This window comes from Vitis vinifera, chromosome 11, assembly GCF_030704535.1.
Source record: "Vitis vinifera cultivar Pinot Noir 40024 chromosome 11, ASM3070453v1".
In the NCBI taxonomy this organism is placed as follows: Eukaryota; Viridiplantae; Streptophyta; class Magnoliopsida; order Vitales; family Vitaceae; genus Vitis; species Vitis vinifera.
Window position 1 is genome coordinate 3991763 of NC_081815.1, and position 13175 is coordinate 4004937.

The following is a 13175-nucleotide window of genomic DNA, read 5'->3' on the forward strand; positions in this document are numbered from 1 at the left end:
TTCTAGAGTCAAAGCCAAGTAGGTCCCGCCTTTTGCACATGGTTGTGTCGAGTGTCCCATGCATGAACATTTCTATCATCTTTATAGTTGGCAGCCATACTTGACTCTAAAAGTGTTGTTCTTCGGTTCAAAGCCTTCACACTTGACTACTCTGCTCTCTGCGGGCAGCCTGCCTTTATCAGTCAAATATATAGAAATAAAAAAGCATTCATATAAAAGATCCATGGTTTAAACTAACGTACAATTAGCTGCATGGTCAAAGAAAGATGCATATATATATTTATACCCAAGTGAATTGCATGCCAAAGGTTAAAACATTTGGACCGACACACCAGTGAATAAGAAGAAATTTGGTTATGATTAAATTGAAGTTGCTCATTTTCGTCTCACCACAAGCTTCTTAATTACTTGATGTTCCAAAATCATTACGTGTTCCAATATTATTTCAAATGTATTATCGGGGAAGCTGAAGAAGAAAATGGATTTGCTTTAGTTTGAAGTATGGTCATTCCTTGTATTTTTCCTCATAGCCATCAAAGGGGAAGCTTCCCCAAGTACTGATAAAGGAATCCGTCCAACAAATTTTTGTAGATAATTAAATTGAACATCCGTGTACGTATCTATATTTCTGAGGTAAATCTTATTCAAATCCTCCTTGAAAATAGTTTTCTTAGTTCATAGTTTTTGAAAAAAATATTTTTTATATTTGAATTCCCGAATAAAATTTGTTTCTTAATATAATTAGGAACTATCTTTCAAAACTGTATTAATTAAGGAGTATGGTGAAAGCGAAGAAAAAAGGGCCCTTATTTCACTTGTAAGCTAAGTATTGAGAGAGCTTTCTATTGCAAGAAAATTGCCATCCTTTTTAAGTAGGGATCAAATTTGTGTGGACCAGATATTGGATTAGCACCTTGAGCCCAGCTGTGGCCATATACTTTTGAGATACAGAGCATACCGCGAATATAGAGCTGATCATTTCATTGGGAAGCTCTGAGCTGGTGTAAGCATTGCGGTGGCCAAAAACTGAAGCTCAACTTTGACAAAGCCACTCCGCAGAAACTCCCCTCAAAGGTACTGTTTTCAAACTCAAAACTTTTCTGCAAGTCGCAGCGCATATCAGTCATTGTCAGCCATTCCGAATCGGATCACGTTCCTAGGTTGTTTATGAGACTCAGGAGTGGAGGAAGAGGATTTATCCTCGAGTCAAAGAGGGCGTATAGTAAGAGTATGCAGGCTCAAAGCTGAGTCACTAAGAAGAGTTCATTATCCATATAATTGTTGTAAGTCAATCCCCCAAATTATCCATCTCCTACTCCATGGAAGCTAACGCTTCTCCAGGTTTTAAAAATTGACAATATCTTGATATATCTTTCCCCCCCTTTTTTTTTAATGTCTCTGTTATCCTATTAGTGGGTTTTTCTTAATGCTTTTAGACGTTATAATCTTCTTGGAATATTTTTCATGATTTTTTTCTCAGAACTGAAAAAAAGCGATATGTTCTTCATACATACTTCCTCAATTTGATCTGATAATTATTCACTTAAACAGTATCCTTCTTCCAACATGCATTACATGCTGTGAAGAAATGAATATTTTGGCACATGGGGTTCAAAAATATGATTCAAGGTTAAGAACAGCCCCCATACAAATAGATAGACATTCCTCCCAGATCAAACAAACCCCTATATATATCGGGGTCATAAATTAATTATGATATCATTTATAATAATTTGCACTAAATTATAGAGATATTGTTCACTTTGAGTCTGAGAAGGAGCCAACATAAGGGAGCACATGTCCCCTCAATTTTTTTTTTTTTAAATTATTTTATTTTTTAAGAATTTTGGAAAGTGAAAAATGCAAAATTGTAAGTTTATTGCTGAAAATGTAAAAATGTAAAATAAAAAAAATATAAGTATTATATATGGATATTAAATAGATTAATAAAATGTTTGTTTGTTTTCATTTTTAATGTTTGTTAATGAATAAAATTAAATTTATCCAATAATTTTGTATTTGATATTTTATTAAATATTTTTTAGTGATTAGTTATCTTCTTTTTTTTTTTTAGATTTTTTAAATTTTTGGACTTTTAGGTTTAATGAAATATTTACTTATTTATGAATAACTACATAATTATTTAAATTATATGGTTGACAAAATTTAATTTCATTTAAATATTTGATATTTTATCAAATATCTTTTTTTATTGGTGGGTTGATTGTGGTTTAATTTTGAGATTCTTGTAATTGTTTAGCCTTTTAGATTTATCCAAACATTTATTATTTGTAACTAGTTATCTAACTTTTTATGATAACATTATATTTATATCATAGATAACTTTTAAATAAAAAATTTATTACTATTAAATTATTTATATTTAATTATTTTAAAAAAGAATCAAAGAAAAATTATTAGTGAAATTATTGAATTTTTCTAAAAAGTTTTATAGCAAAATATTTCTAAAAATTATTAAAAGTATTTTAGTCATATTTCTTATTATATTTTAGGACCTTTTTTGAAAATATTATTTGAATTTTTTTATAAACTTTTATTAAAATCTAAAACTATTTAGTTTTTTTTGTTATTTAATTTGATAAATTATAAAATCTCCTTTTCTTTAATAGTTAATGTCAATAATTACTTATTTTATTAAATGATACCATTCATTTTATTGAATAGAAGGAAGTCGATGACCTACTTTTAAAATATAAAATTTATCTATATTTATTATAATTAACCAATATTTTACGTCGCTCCCTCTCACCAAAATTTTTGGCTTCACCACTATCTAAGCCCAAAGAGTTTATACGACTTTAAAATGCATATATAAAATTGAGAATAGTTCATACATATATAATTCAAGAACTTTTTCTCTATCACAAATTAACTCTATAAGTGTATTGTATGTATTGACAATTTCGGGTCAAAATTCTCATTGCATCTCTTAGCTCATAGTCCTAATCAAATCCTCCCATGGACACTTGCCTTTTCCAAATTGTTCATGTCTGAAGATGACTACAAGAGTTGGTAAGTGCATTTGAGGTGATGGATGATGGCAAATAGTGATCACTCGTATTTTAAATTTTTATCATTTTATTGAAAAATGAAATTGAAGCTTAAAAGTGTAAAACATTGAGTTTAAAACATGTGGATCAATTTCTGATCGATCTAACTAAAGGGTAAGGGTTTATTTTAAACCCATATTTTTCAATCTTGTCCGATTGATCAAACTTCAATCACACCTATGAATTTTTATGATTTTCCAAATAAATCTCAACTATTGAATGAGTTTCAAAACCCTAATACTTAAGTCTTCTTTCCAGATGTGGTGTAGGTTGTTATGAGAGAGAAAACCCTTGGTTTTTTTAGCTTCAAGTTTCTCTTACTACATTGGGGAGTGTTTGCTTTATGAGAAAATTTATAGGTTTGAATTGAAAATTAGTTTTTAAGTGAAAAATCTTTGTTCCAAATGTGCTGATTTACTATGTTCTTCATTCTAACTCTCATATTACTCTCATATGCAACTTTTGGGGTAAAACCTAAGATTCTCCTTGTGTAAACTCAAGAAGAGACCGAAATCAAAGCTTGGAGTTTATTCCAAGTGTTTCCCTGAAAAAGAATAGTGGTAATTGAAACTTGAAGGTTCTAAGCAAGTTGTCTGAGATACGATAAAGGACTTAGGTAAAACCTTGTACTCGGTTATTTTTTTTTTCATAGTGGATTATTTGATTGCTTGAGGCTCGTGGTTTTTTATCTCTTTGAAGGTTCTCCACGTTAAAAAAATTGATGTCATTATCTCTCCTTTCTATCTTATCTTTTAATTAGTATTTCATGAGCTTATGGTATTTTTCATTGCGTTATGGTGATTGAATTAATTGGAGTATGAGTTGAAATGTATCTATTGAATCTTTGAAAGAACAAGATATATTTTAAGTTTTGTTGATTGATGGCACGGGGCATGTGAAAAAGAGTTTTTATATTGATGCAATGTTTTATATATCATGTTTGGAGAGTGTTGTCTCATTTGCATGTGATTTGCATTAAATAACTTATTTAAGAGAGTGTTTTACGATTTACTTTGTTTGTTCATAAGATTGGAAAAGAAGATCAATTAGAGATATTATCTCTAATTGTTTTTTTTTTTTAAAAAACATCTATTCACCTCTTCTAGGTGTTATCTATAGATAAGATCCATTTTCAAACTCAAATCTCATTTTCAGTGATCTGACATTATGAAGATATTTCTTATTTGTTAATGCACTTCATTATGTTTGCCTTTATTTCGGCCCTAGCTAACTCCCAACGAACTCCCATCAAAAACCAAGACTCTTACGAGGGATATGTACGGGAGCATGAGTCAATTCTTATCTAATTTCTGTCCAGCGAATCAATGACTGTGAGCTGGAAAATATGATTGGGTTGAAAAGTCAAAGAAATGTAATGCTAGAGGCAATGATTACCTAATCTCCACGACCTCATCTAATGAATTGTTAATGTTGGTTCGATCTGGTTCCGAATCGTACAATCTACAAGTCAATGACTGGTGCAACGTCTATATTCATCATCTTCACCAAAACATAGTTTTTTGAAAACAAAAATGATCATTCAGTTTCGTCACCTAAGCTGAGCCCCATTTGCTTGACGGCGCAGAGGTTTGAACAGATCAATAAAATTTTATTTGAAATTTGTTGAACTGTTTAATCTTGATCCCAACCTGATCATAAAATAAAAAAAATCATGGGCATCGAAAGCCTATGGGCAATCCAAGTTGAATGCAGATTTTTGTGCAGCTGATTCCGCGTAGATGAGTTTGGTATGGGCATTCAACTTGAACCATCCAGGACCCACAAAGCCGTCTCTATTAAGCATTGGAGGAATTAATTTAAAATTCTGAAATTGACTTAGACTCCCATTCCACATGCCTCAATTTCCCTTTTTTCTCTTTTTGTTTGGATGAACTATAAGAGATTTACTTTTTGTTTCTTTTGTTTTTCTCATATATTTGCAGGACGATGAGGATTATTGAGACATTGCGATGCTGCTTATTTTTATTGGACTTCCTCTTCATCTCAGTGTTTTTTATCAATTCATGTCAAGGTGATGTTGGCACAGCAGCTCAGTATAATCCCCCGTACCTTCGTGAGTTCCTCCTTCAATAATACATAGCCTTTGATTTATCAAAAACATCAGCTCGATGACTTGATCTCATTGCGATTTTCTGGGTATTCGATCCATGTAGCTACGATATGTTACGGAAATGATGCATCGGAGTTCCCATCCAGCAATCTCTTTGCAGCGGCGGGCGATGGGATATGGGACAATGGGGCTTCCTGCGGGAGACAGTATTTGGTCAGGTGCATCAGTGCCACGCAGCCTGGCACTTGTGTTCCTGACCAGACTATTCAGATCAAGGTTGTGGATTATGCTCCTTCGGCACCTTCAACGCCGTCAGCTGATGGCACCACCATCGTTCTATCGGAGACGGCGTTTGGGATCATTGCCAATTCAACCGCCACGGCCATCAACATTGAATTTCAACAGTAAGTCTCCACCTCTCATTTCAGTTTGGATATTACTGTCATGCATCCTTTGCTTTGTTTAATTCATTGGAATCGTTGATTACCATGTAGGGTGTGATATGGGAACTTATGCTGGAGAGGCCTACAATTCGATCTCCTCTCTGAAGCCAGGGAAGGAGAAGAATGTCATATCTAGTTACTATTGTTTTTGTAATTGTATTTTAAATTCTCCCTCTCAAATCATTCGTAAATACACGTCATTTTGCTTTTGGGTCATTCTATGTATGATTGTACTAATCTAAAGGGCCTGGACTTTTACTCCCCGGAACCTTCCTCCCAAGGCTTCAAACTTAGAAGAGTCTGCGATAGAGAACCTCGAGAAGAAATTGGCCCAACTCGTACCTGTCGCGTGAAGAAGAAGTAGCAAAGCTGGCCTTCTCATGCGATTTCTTAACGTGGCCGTGGGGATTCCAACGGGAATATAAGACCATTTCCAAGTTTCCAACCTTCCACACGGAGAAAATGATTTCTCTGCTTCAACTTTTCTTACTTTTCTTTAGATTCAATCAATTCCGAGTCACGCTCGTCTAAATTTGTCCCTTTCAATCCCCATTGAAGAAAAAGATGCCTTCCAGAAACGCACTAAATCGCCGAGAAAATTTGGTACACAAATTTTAAAATATCGTCTGGGGTAGTTCAGATATTTTGCAGCAAAAGTAAAGCGCGGAATCATGAGGAATTTTTGTGGAAAAAATGTCATTTGGTAATTGCTGCCTTATAATTCGGTGTTGCAGGGTTTCAATTCAAAACCAAAATGATACTTTCATCAAAATTTTCAAATTACTTTATACATTCAACAAAAGATGTAATTTTTTAAAAAAGACAAAAAATATTGTTGTTGGGTGTGTCAATTTAAAAGGGAATTTAAGGAGCTTCTTCCTAAGTTATGTTCATTGTTTAGAATGTAAAACAGTTTTTTAACTTAAAATAATTTTGTTTGGCAAATTTTAGATTAAAATTAGTTTTTTTTTTAATTATTGATTTTTGAAATTTTTGTAAAGTGGCTCGAAAAATTATTAAAAACATAAAAAAGTGAAAAAATTGATAATTCAGTCATTGATTTCATAACTTTATACAAGAATGAATGATGATTTATACAAAGAAGGTCAAGTGATAAACAAATAGATCAACTGACTTACAAGATAACAGATTAGACCGAAGTTCTCCTTTTTCATTAGCACTAAATTTAAAATTTTTCTCCATTGATATCTTAGAAGTGAAACATCTCCATATCATATGGAATATCAAGAGAACATTTCCTTTGACAAAGAAGGATTCTCTCTTGAGCAACCTCAACCCTAAGGAAGTACTTTGGCATACCAAGATCTTTTACATTAAAATGATATTTAAGTGTTTCTTTTTCAAGACTTCAATCTCAGCTCTATTGTGATGGGACTACCAAAATATCATCAACATAAATTAATAAAAATAAATAAATCATTTGTTGTTTGTTTAGAAAAGAGTGTGTCCTCCACCTTTGATGGGGGTGTATCCGACAAAGACTAAAAAAATATCTCAATTTAGTAAATCATTTATGAATTGCTTTCTTAAGTGTATGTATATTAATTTATTTGACGATATATGGTTTTCTTTCTCCCACTGTCAACAAGAACCTAGAGGCATTTGCATGTAAACCTCCTCAATAAGATCCTTAATTAGGAACATTGTTGCAATCAAAACTAATATGGCAAATGGGAGCAAAGATCCCATTATAATCGATTCCCTTCATTTGTGTAAATCCTTTAACCACTAAATGTATTTTATACTTCTCAATGGTATTTCACTTGATCTTACAAAACCACTTGCATCTAATTTATTGTTTGTTATGTGGTGAAATAGTGATAGTCAAAGTGTTGTTCCTCTTAATAGCCTCTATTTGTATCATCATATCATTGCTTCTCTCCATTATAGAATTTTAATAACTTGATAGAAATTTGTGGGCTCCAATTTAGAGTCGAGAGACGTAAGAAACACTTTACGATTATTAGATAAGCCAACAACTTGATAGAAATAGTGATAGTCAAAGTGTTGTTCCTCTTAAAAGCCTTTTTTGTATCATCATTGCTTCTCTCCACTATGGAATTTTAACAACTTGATAGAATTTTGTGGGCTCCAATTTACAATCAAGAGACGTAAGAAACACTTTACGATTGTTAGATAAGCCAACAATTCTAAGCAATAACATTAAACAAATGATGGAATGCGCTTGCACCTTGAGAAGTTGAAAGTAGGCAAGTTGTTGTAATGGTAGTATTGCATATGCAGTCATTCAAATATTTGAATGGGCATCGAGTACAAGCTTACTAACAATTTGATTAAGAATATTTTGTACGTATCAGGATTATTAAGGGTGAAATGGGTAAAAAAAAACTAAGTTCATAGACAATGCATTATCATCATCATTAACCTCATAAATTGGTAGTGGCATTGCAAGATGAGTAAACAATTGAACACAAGAATCACAATAAGAATAGGCATGTTCATAAAATAAAATAATACCACAAGTACAAATGGTTTGTCTCAAGATCATAAATTTTGTATCTCTTTTACCTAAAAGGATACCCTATGAATCTAGGATTGGAATTGGAACAAGCACCAAATTTATGTTTTGAAGAGAAAGACTCAAAGACTTTAAGATGAGAGTAAGAAAGATTATCAATAACTATTTCTTGTGGAGTTCTTCCATTTAAGGGTGTCCCCATTTCGAAGTTTGCCTTGAGCTAAAAAATTATAAACTAAATATTTCATATTTTGGCAATTGTTGCCTTCAGGCACTATTAGTGCAAACCCTTCATTTGAATTAGGTGTTGAGGTAGCAAGTAGCCATGTCTCTCTTCTTGTAAGAACAATGAAAAAGTTTTACTCATTGTTGGAAGTGGTTATTGTAACAAAATTCAACTCTAATCGGCATAATAACCATCATTGAAGCCTTGCAAAATTTCATTGCATGATCCTATTGTGATAGCTCTATAATTGTCTTTGCAACTCTACAAAAACAACTTAGAATGGTTATATATATGATGTCATTTAAAACAGATGTAATAAGCAATGGCAAAAAGCCTTTTTGCCTACAATTTGATACCTCATAAATCTTCATGGTATTTGGTTGAGAAAAACATTCTTGTATATCCTTCCTAATGGCTTAGGTCGTATATGCTTAAATGTATGGATTCCAAGACATAAGAACATTGACTATTAGATTATTATAGTGGTGCAACGTGTATGAATTTGAAAAAGGCTTTATAGTAGGTGTAGGGACCCCTCCCCCTGATAACACGTGACACACATCTCCTGATGACACGTGACACACATTCTCATCCGGGTTAACCCCATTCGGATTTCCCCAAGAATGCACGTGGCGCGCTTCTCCTATTCGGACTACCTCAAGGAGAGACACACAACACTCATAAGCATAACATCCGGACGACTTCCACAAATGCATCCGGACGACTAACATAGGTCATCCGGATACGTTTGCCCAGATCATTGACTGAAGTAAGCAAGTCTTGCACATTATCGCAACAGCCTGCCATGGCCCACGTTCCGCCACCTGCAGAGTGAAAGGACAAGATGAAGTGACAACAAGTCACTTCCCATAATCACTTCACACGATCTCTGTCAGCCGCCCGTAGGGTGATAATGGCCCTACCACCACCTAAGGTCATCATGACAACACAAAATATCTCCCCACCATTAAAGAGTGGAACAAAGCTTCTGATACTATATAGACAAACCTTCACACAAAGAGGAAGGGAAGCTTGTTATTCATAGTAAAAGGTCAACTGATTTATCTCTCTAACCATGGCTGATAAAACCGTCGGAGGGTGCGTCCGGACACCTTGTCCGGATGCCTTTTGCAGGTGGAACGACTGAGTCAAGAATCTATATTGGTTGAGATCGTGCGTCCATCCATTTGACAACTATGTGGATTACCAGGGACGTGAGGCCTTAACAGTAAGAACAACCATATCCTGGTTGGATGAGGTTTGGTGAGCTAAGATATGGAAAAAACTCTCCTTCCATTTACTACATATAAGAACATTGATTAAGTCGATATTTTTTTATATTTAATTTTAAATAGTATTAAGTACTAAGTTATAATGTTTAATAATATAAAGTATTAAGTTATTCATTTTTTAATGTTTTATTTTTATTAAGTATTAAAAATAAAGAAAAATTATTTTTAACATTAAAAAAAAGTCAAATATTTAAGAAATAAATAATAAGTTAATGAATATTTTAATTTGATTTATTTAATAAAAAACTTAAGAAATAATAATAAGTTAACAAAAAATAGAAAAACAAACAATTTGAAATTTGAAAACAAATTGTTCTCAGTATCAACAAACGTGACCTAAAATTTTACAAATTGCTCCACAAATCTTTCCTTCAACTTTAATGAATAATGCCAAGGATTTGCTCTTTGAAAATTACGATCATATGCTCTGATTCCTATGTTTTAATGTCTCTTTATTTATAAAATGAAATTCTCTCCAATTAATTGGTTTTCTAAATTTTAGATGTTATTAAAATTTTCTTAATTTTTTTCAACACCATTCTAAATTTTTCTAAGAGTTGGTAATTCAATAGAAGTCATCATTATTGACGGAGTTTAGTAATAAATGAAATTTTCAAAATTTTAAATAAAAATTTAAAAAATTTAATCTAAATTACTAATTTGGCGCGCATAGATATTACCAATCAGGGATGTGAAGCCCTTCGAATAAATATTAAGATTAGCAGATAGTCATGGCCGCAGCTTGTTTGTGAAATCCTACTATAACGTGCATGACTGGGGATGATAGCTATTGTATCAGGGGGTCCGCTGTATCCAAGAGAGCATGTGTGAAAGCTCTTCAAAAGCAAGGCATCTTCATGTGCGACCGAGAGAATCTGACTCGAGCCATGGCCCGACCAAGTCAAAGTTGTCTCTGAACACTGACCTCGCCCCTGCCATGACGAACGGACAGGTGAGGAAGTACTCAACACGTCTAATCCGCTCATTCAATTGCGGAAATCAATCAATGCATTGTTTCATTTTCATTTTAAACTAAATTCGCCTTCTCAAAAGATGACATCATTTTTTTCCTATTCAAACTAATTTAAAAAATATCATAATTTTAAAATTATTTTTTATATTACGGTATTTTAAAAAATATTTAAAATGAATACACTACTACATAAAATCTCGGGAAAAAAAAATGAGTTGATGGGTTTGAATCAAAATTCAAATCACCTTTTACCACCAAAAATTGAATTAAATCAAATTTATTTAAGATTGATTTAATTCTATAGGACCTAAGTTGATTTAGGTCTTAAAACTAAATTTTAAAAAAAATAATTAAAATTAACTTGATTTGACATTTAAAATTTCTATTTCAAAATATAAAAAAATTAATTTAAAAATTAATTTACCCTCCTCAATAATGATAAATTAATTTAATAGAATCTAAAAAATATATAAAATATAAAATATTAAAAAAAAACTTATTGATTTAATTTTTATGGCTTAAAAGACAAGAAAATTGAAATTTTTTTCTAAGTGTATAAACATTTATAGTTGTTATAAATTAAACCAATTTGATAGATTTTAGTTAAATTTAATAGATTTTTAATTTTCAATTCCACCCCTAATTTAAGCTTCGAATTATTTAAAAGAAAATTTACTTGACAATAAGAATAAAAAGCCTAGAAGAAAGGGCACAAATAAAATTTTATTTTTATTAATTGAAAAACATTGGCCTTCATAAAACAACCTAAATTCAATGTCTAAATTAATCAAAAGTTTGTAAGTTCTTTGGAAACATTTCAATATTTTTATATAAATGGAAAATTAGAAGAAAAAAAAAACAATATATAGTAACATTTTCTTAATATAATTTTTTTTTTACATAAAAACTAATATAATTTAATAATAATATTTATTGAAAGTTTTTAACCCAAGGGTTTTCTTAATTAAGTTTTGATGATATTGGATGGTTAATGATATTAACAACCCAAATCAAGACAAGTTTTTCAAGTCTATTTGTTAAAAATTTCAAAGAAAATTCAATTAACTATGAGTTGTTCGGGCAAAGTAGAATAAGAAGATCAATTTCATGAAATTTTGTGATGCTTGAAGACTTGAAGTAAAATAAAATATGTTGTAAGATGGTATTTATTGGTGCATTTAAGACTAAACTATTTCTCATAGACTTAAAAGTTTTATTTTCATCCTTGCCTAAGCTCAAATCGATTATTTATCTCAAAGATTTATATGAATTTTTGTTTTTGATTAAAATCTTGAACTATTTTTTTTTTTAAAGGTTTTGAGAAGGGTCAACAAAGTTGCTAAAAGTTTCAAACCTCAAACCATTATTTTTAAATACCTTACAAAAACACCTTACAATCAATCAGTTGTGGGGTCAATAATAGCCTTAATTGGTCGATGGTATTTTTGTACACTCTTTCTCTTTTAATATCTATAGTGTAGCCAATTGAGGTATAGCCTCAACCACTCGAGGGCATAGCCTCAACCATAAACTCAACCACTCGAGACTTAGTAAAGGGTAGATTGCATCAATAGTTAAGCTTAAAAACCTCGACGGTCACTTACAAAGTATTTAATTCTCAACAACCAGTAGATTGATTAAGATCTTTTATGACTTTTGGGGTCTTTGAGCTAAAAACCAACAAATGAAAGAGTTTTAAAGTATTTATTGATAAATTAAAAAAAAAAACAACTACATTCAATTGGAAAATTATTTTTTCTCTCATTAAAAGCTTTTTTCCAAAGTGCTGTGATTTTTTACTTGTAATTATTTTAATAAATCTTAAGAATTTATCCTAGCTATTTATATTAAGAGCTAAACTTGCATCTAGGATTGGAAGCATTAAATCATTTCTTATTTACTTATTGTGAGAGAAAATATTTCAAATAAGTTGAATACTTGAAAAGATTGTGAAGGTCCATTGAAACTAAGAAATTTGAGAAATTTGAAAACTTCCGATTTCAAAAGCCTTAAAATTGTGAAACTCTTGCGAAAAGTAGATATAGTTGGGTTGTTAAACTGATATAAAAAAGTTTGCAGATTTATTTTCTTTATCTCTTTAATTTATTATTATCTTGTTCTTTAGTTCTTATATTTTTTTGCTTTAGTTGATAAAATAATACTAATATGTATTTTATTTAATATAATTTTTATATATTTAACAACATAATATAATTTTTTTTATTTATAAATTTAAATATTTTAATCATAAATATTATCAACAAAGAAATAGAAACCACTACAAAATTATAAATTAATTTCATATTTTTTTTCAAAAAAATAAAACAAACATTAAGATGTAATATAATTTTTATTTTAAATAAATAACAAATATTAAAATGTATTGCATTTTTTATTTAAAATAAATAAAAAATATTAAAATGTATTATATTTTTTATTTATTTTAAATATAAACATAACATAAAAAAAATAGAGACAATTTTTTTATTTTTTTAATAAGAATTTTAAATAATTATCATTTTAAAATCCTCCTTGGAAGCTTCGCTCTCCTTTCATTTTCAGACGCCTTCCTCGAAAGAATGCTCCTTGTTGAGGTTCA

At 30.8% G+C, this 13175-nt stretch overlaps 1 protein-coding gene across 8 annotated transcripts; it reads left to right on the forward strand.

Moving 5' to 3' along the window:
* Positions 1–378: 378 nt before the first annotated feature.
* On the forward strand, positions 379–5801 carry LOC100255960 (EG45-like domain containing protein). Of its 8 annotated transcripts, XM_059740529.1 has the most exons (6): positions 379–612; positions 899–1074; positions 1161–1283; positions 5015–5145; positions 5246–5546; positions 5637–5801. In XM_059740529.1, the coding sequence occupies exons 4-6, from the start codon at positions 5019–5021 to the stop codon at positions 5641–5643; spliced, it is 435 nt and encodes a 144-aa protein (XP_059596512.1). In that variant the 5' UTR covers positions 379–612; positions 899–1074; positions 1161–1283; positions 5015–5018; the 3' UTR covers positions 5644–5801. The 8 variants fall into 8 exon arrangements, with proteins under 8 accessions (XP_059596512.1, XP_059596510.1, XP_059596511.1 ...); XM_059740527.1 differs by lacking the exon at positions 1161–1283 and having other exon boundaries at positions 399–612; XM_059740528.1 differs by having other exon boundaries at positions 446–612; positions 899–4658.
* Positions 5802–13175: the final 7374 nt, after the last annotated feature.

Excerpts from the sequence above, each read along its gene's own strand:
- LOC100255960 (XM_059740529.1), top strand. The coding sequence starts at position 5,019 with ATGAGGATTATTGAGACATTGCGATGCTGCTTATTTTTATTGGACTTC. Across the intron at positions 5,146-5,245 it reads GTATAATCCCCCGTACCTTC|CTACGATATGTTACGGAAAT; the intron begins GTGAGTTCCTCC and ends CGATCCATGTAG.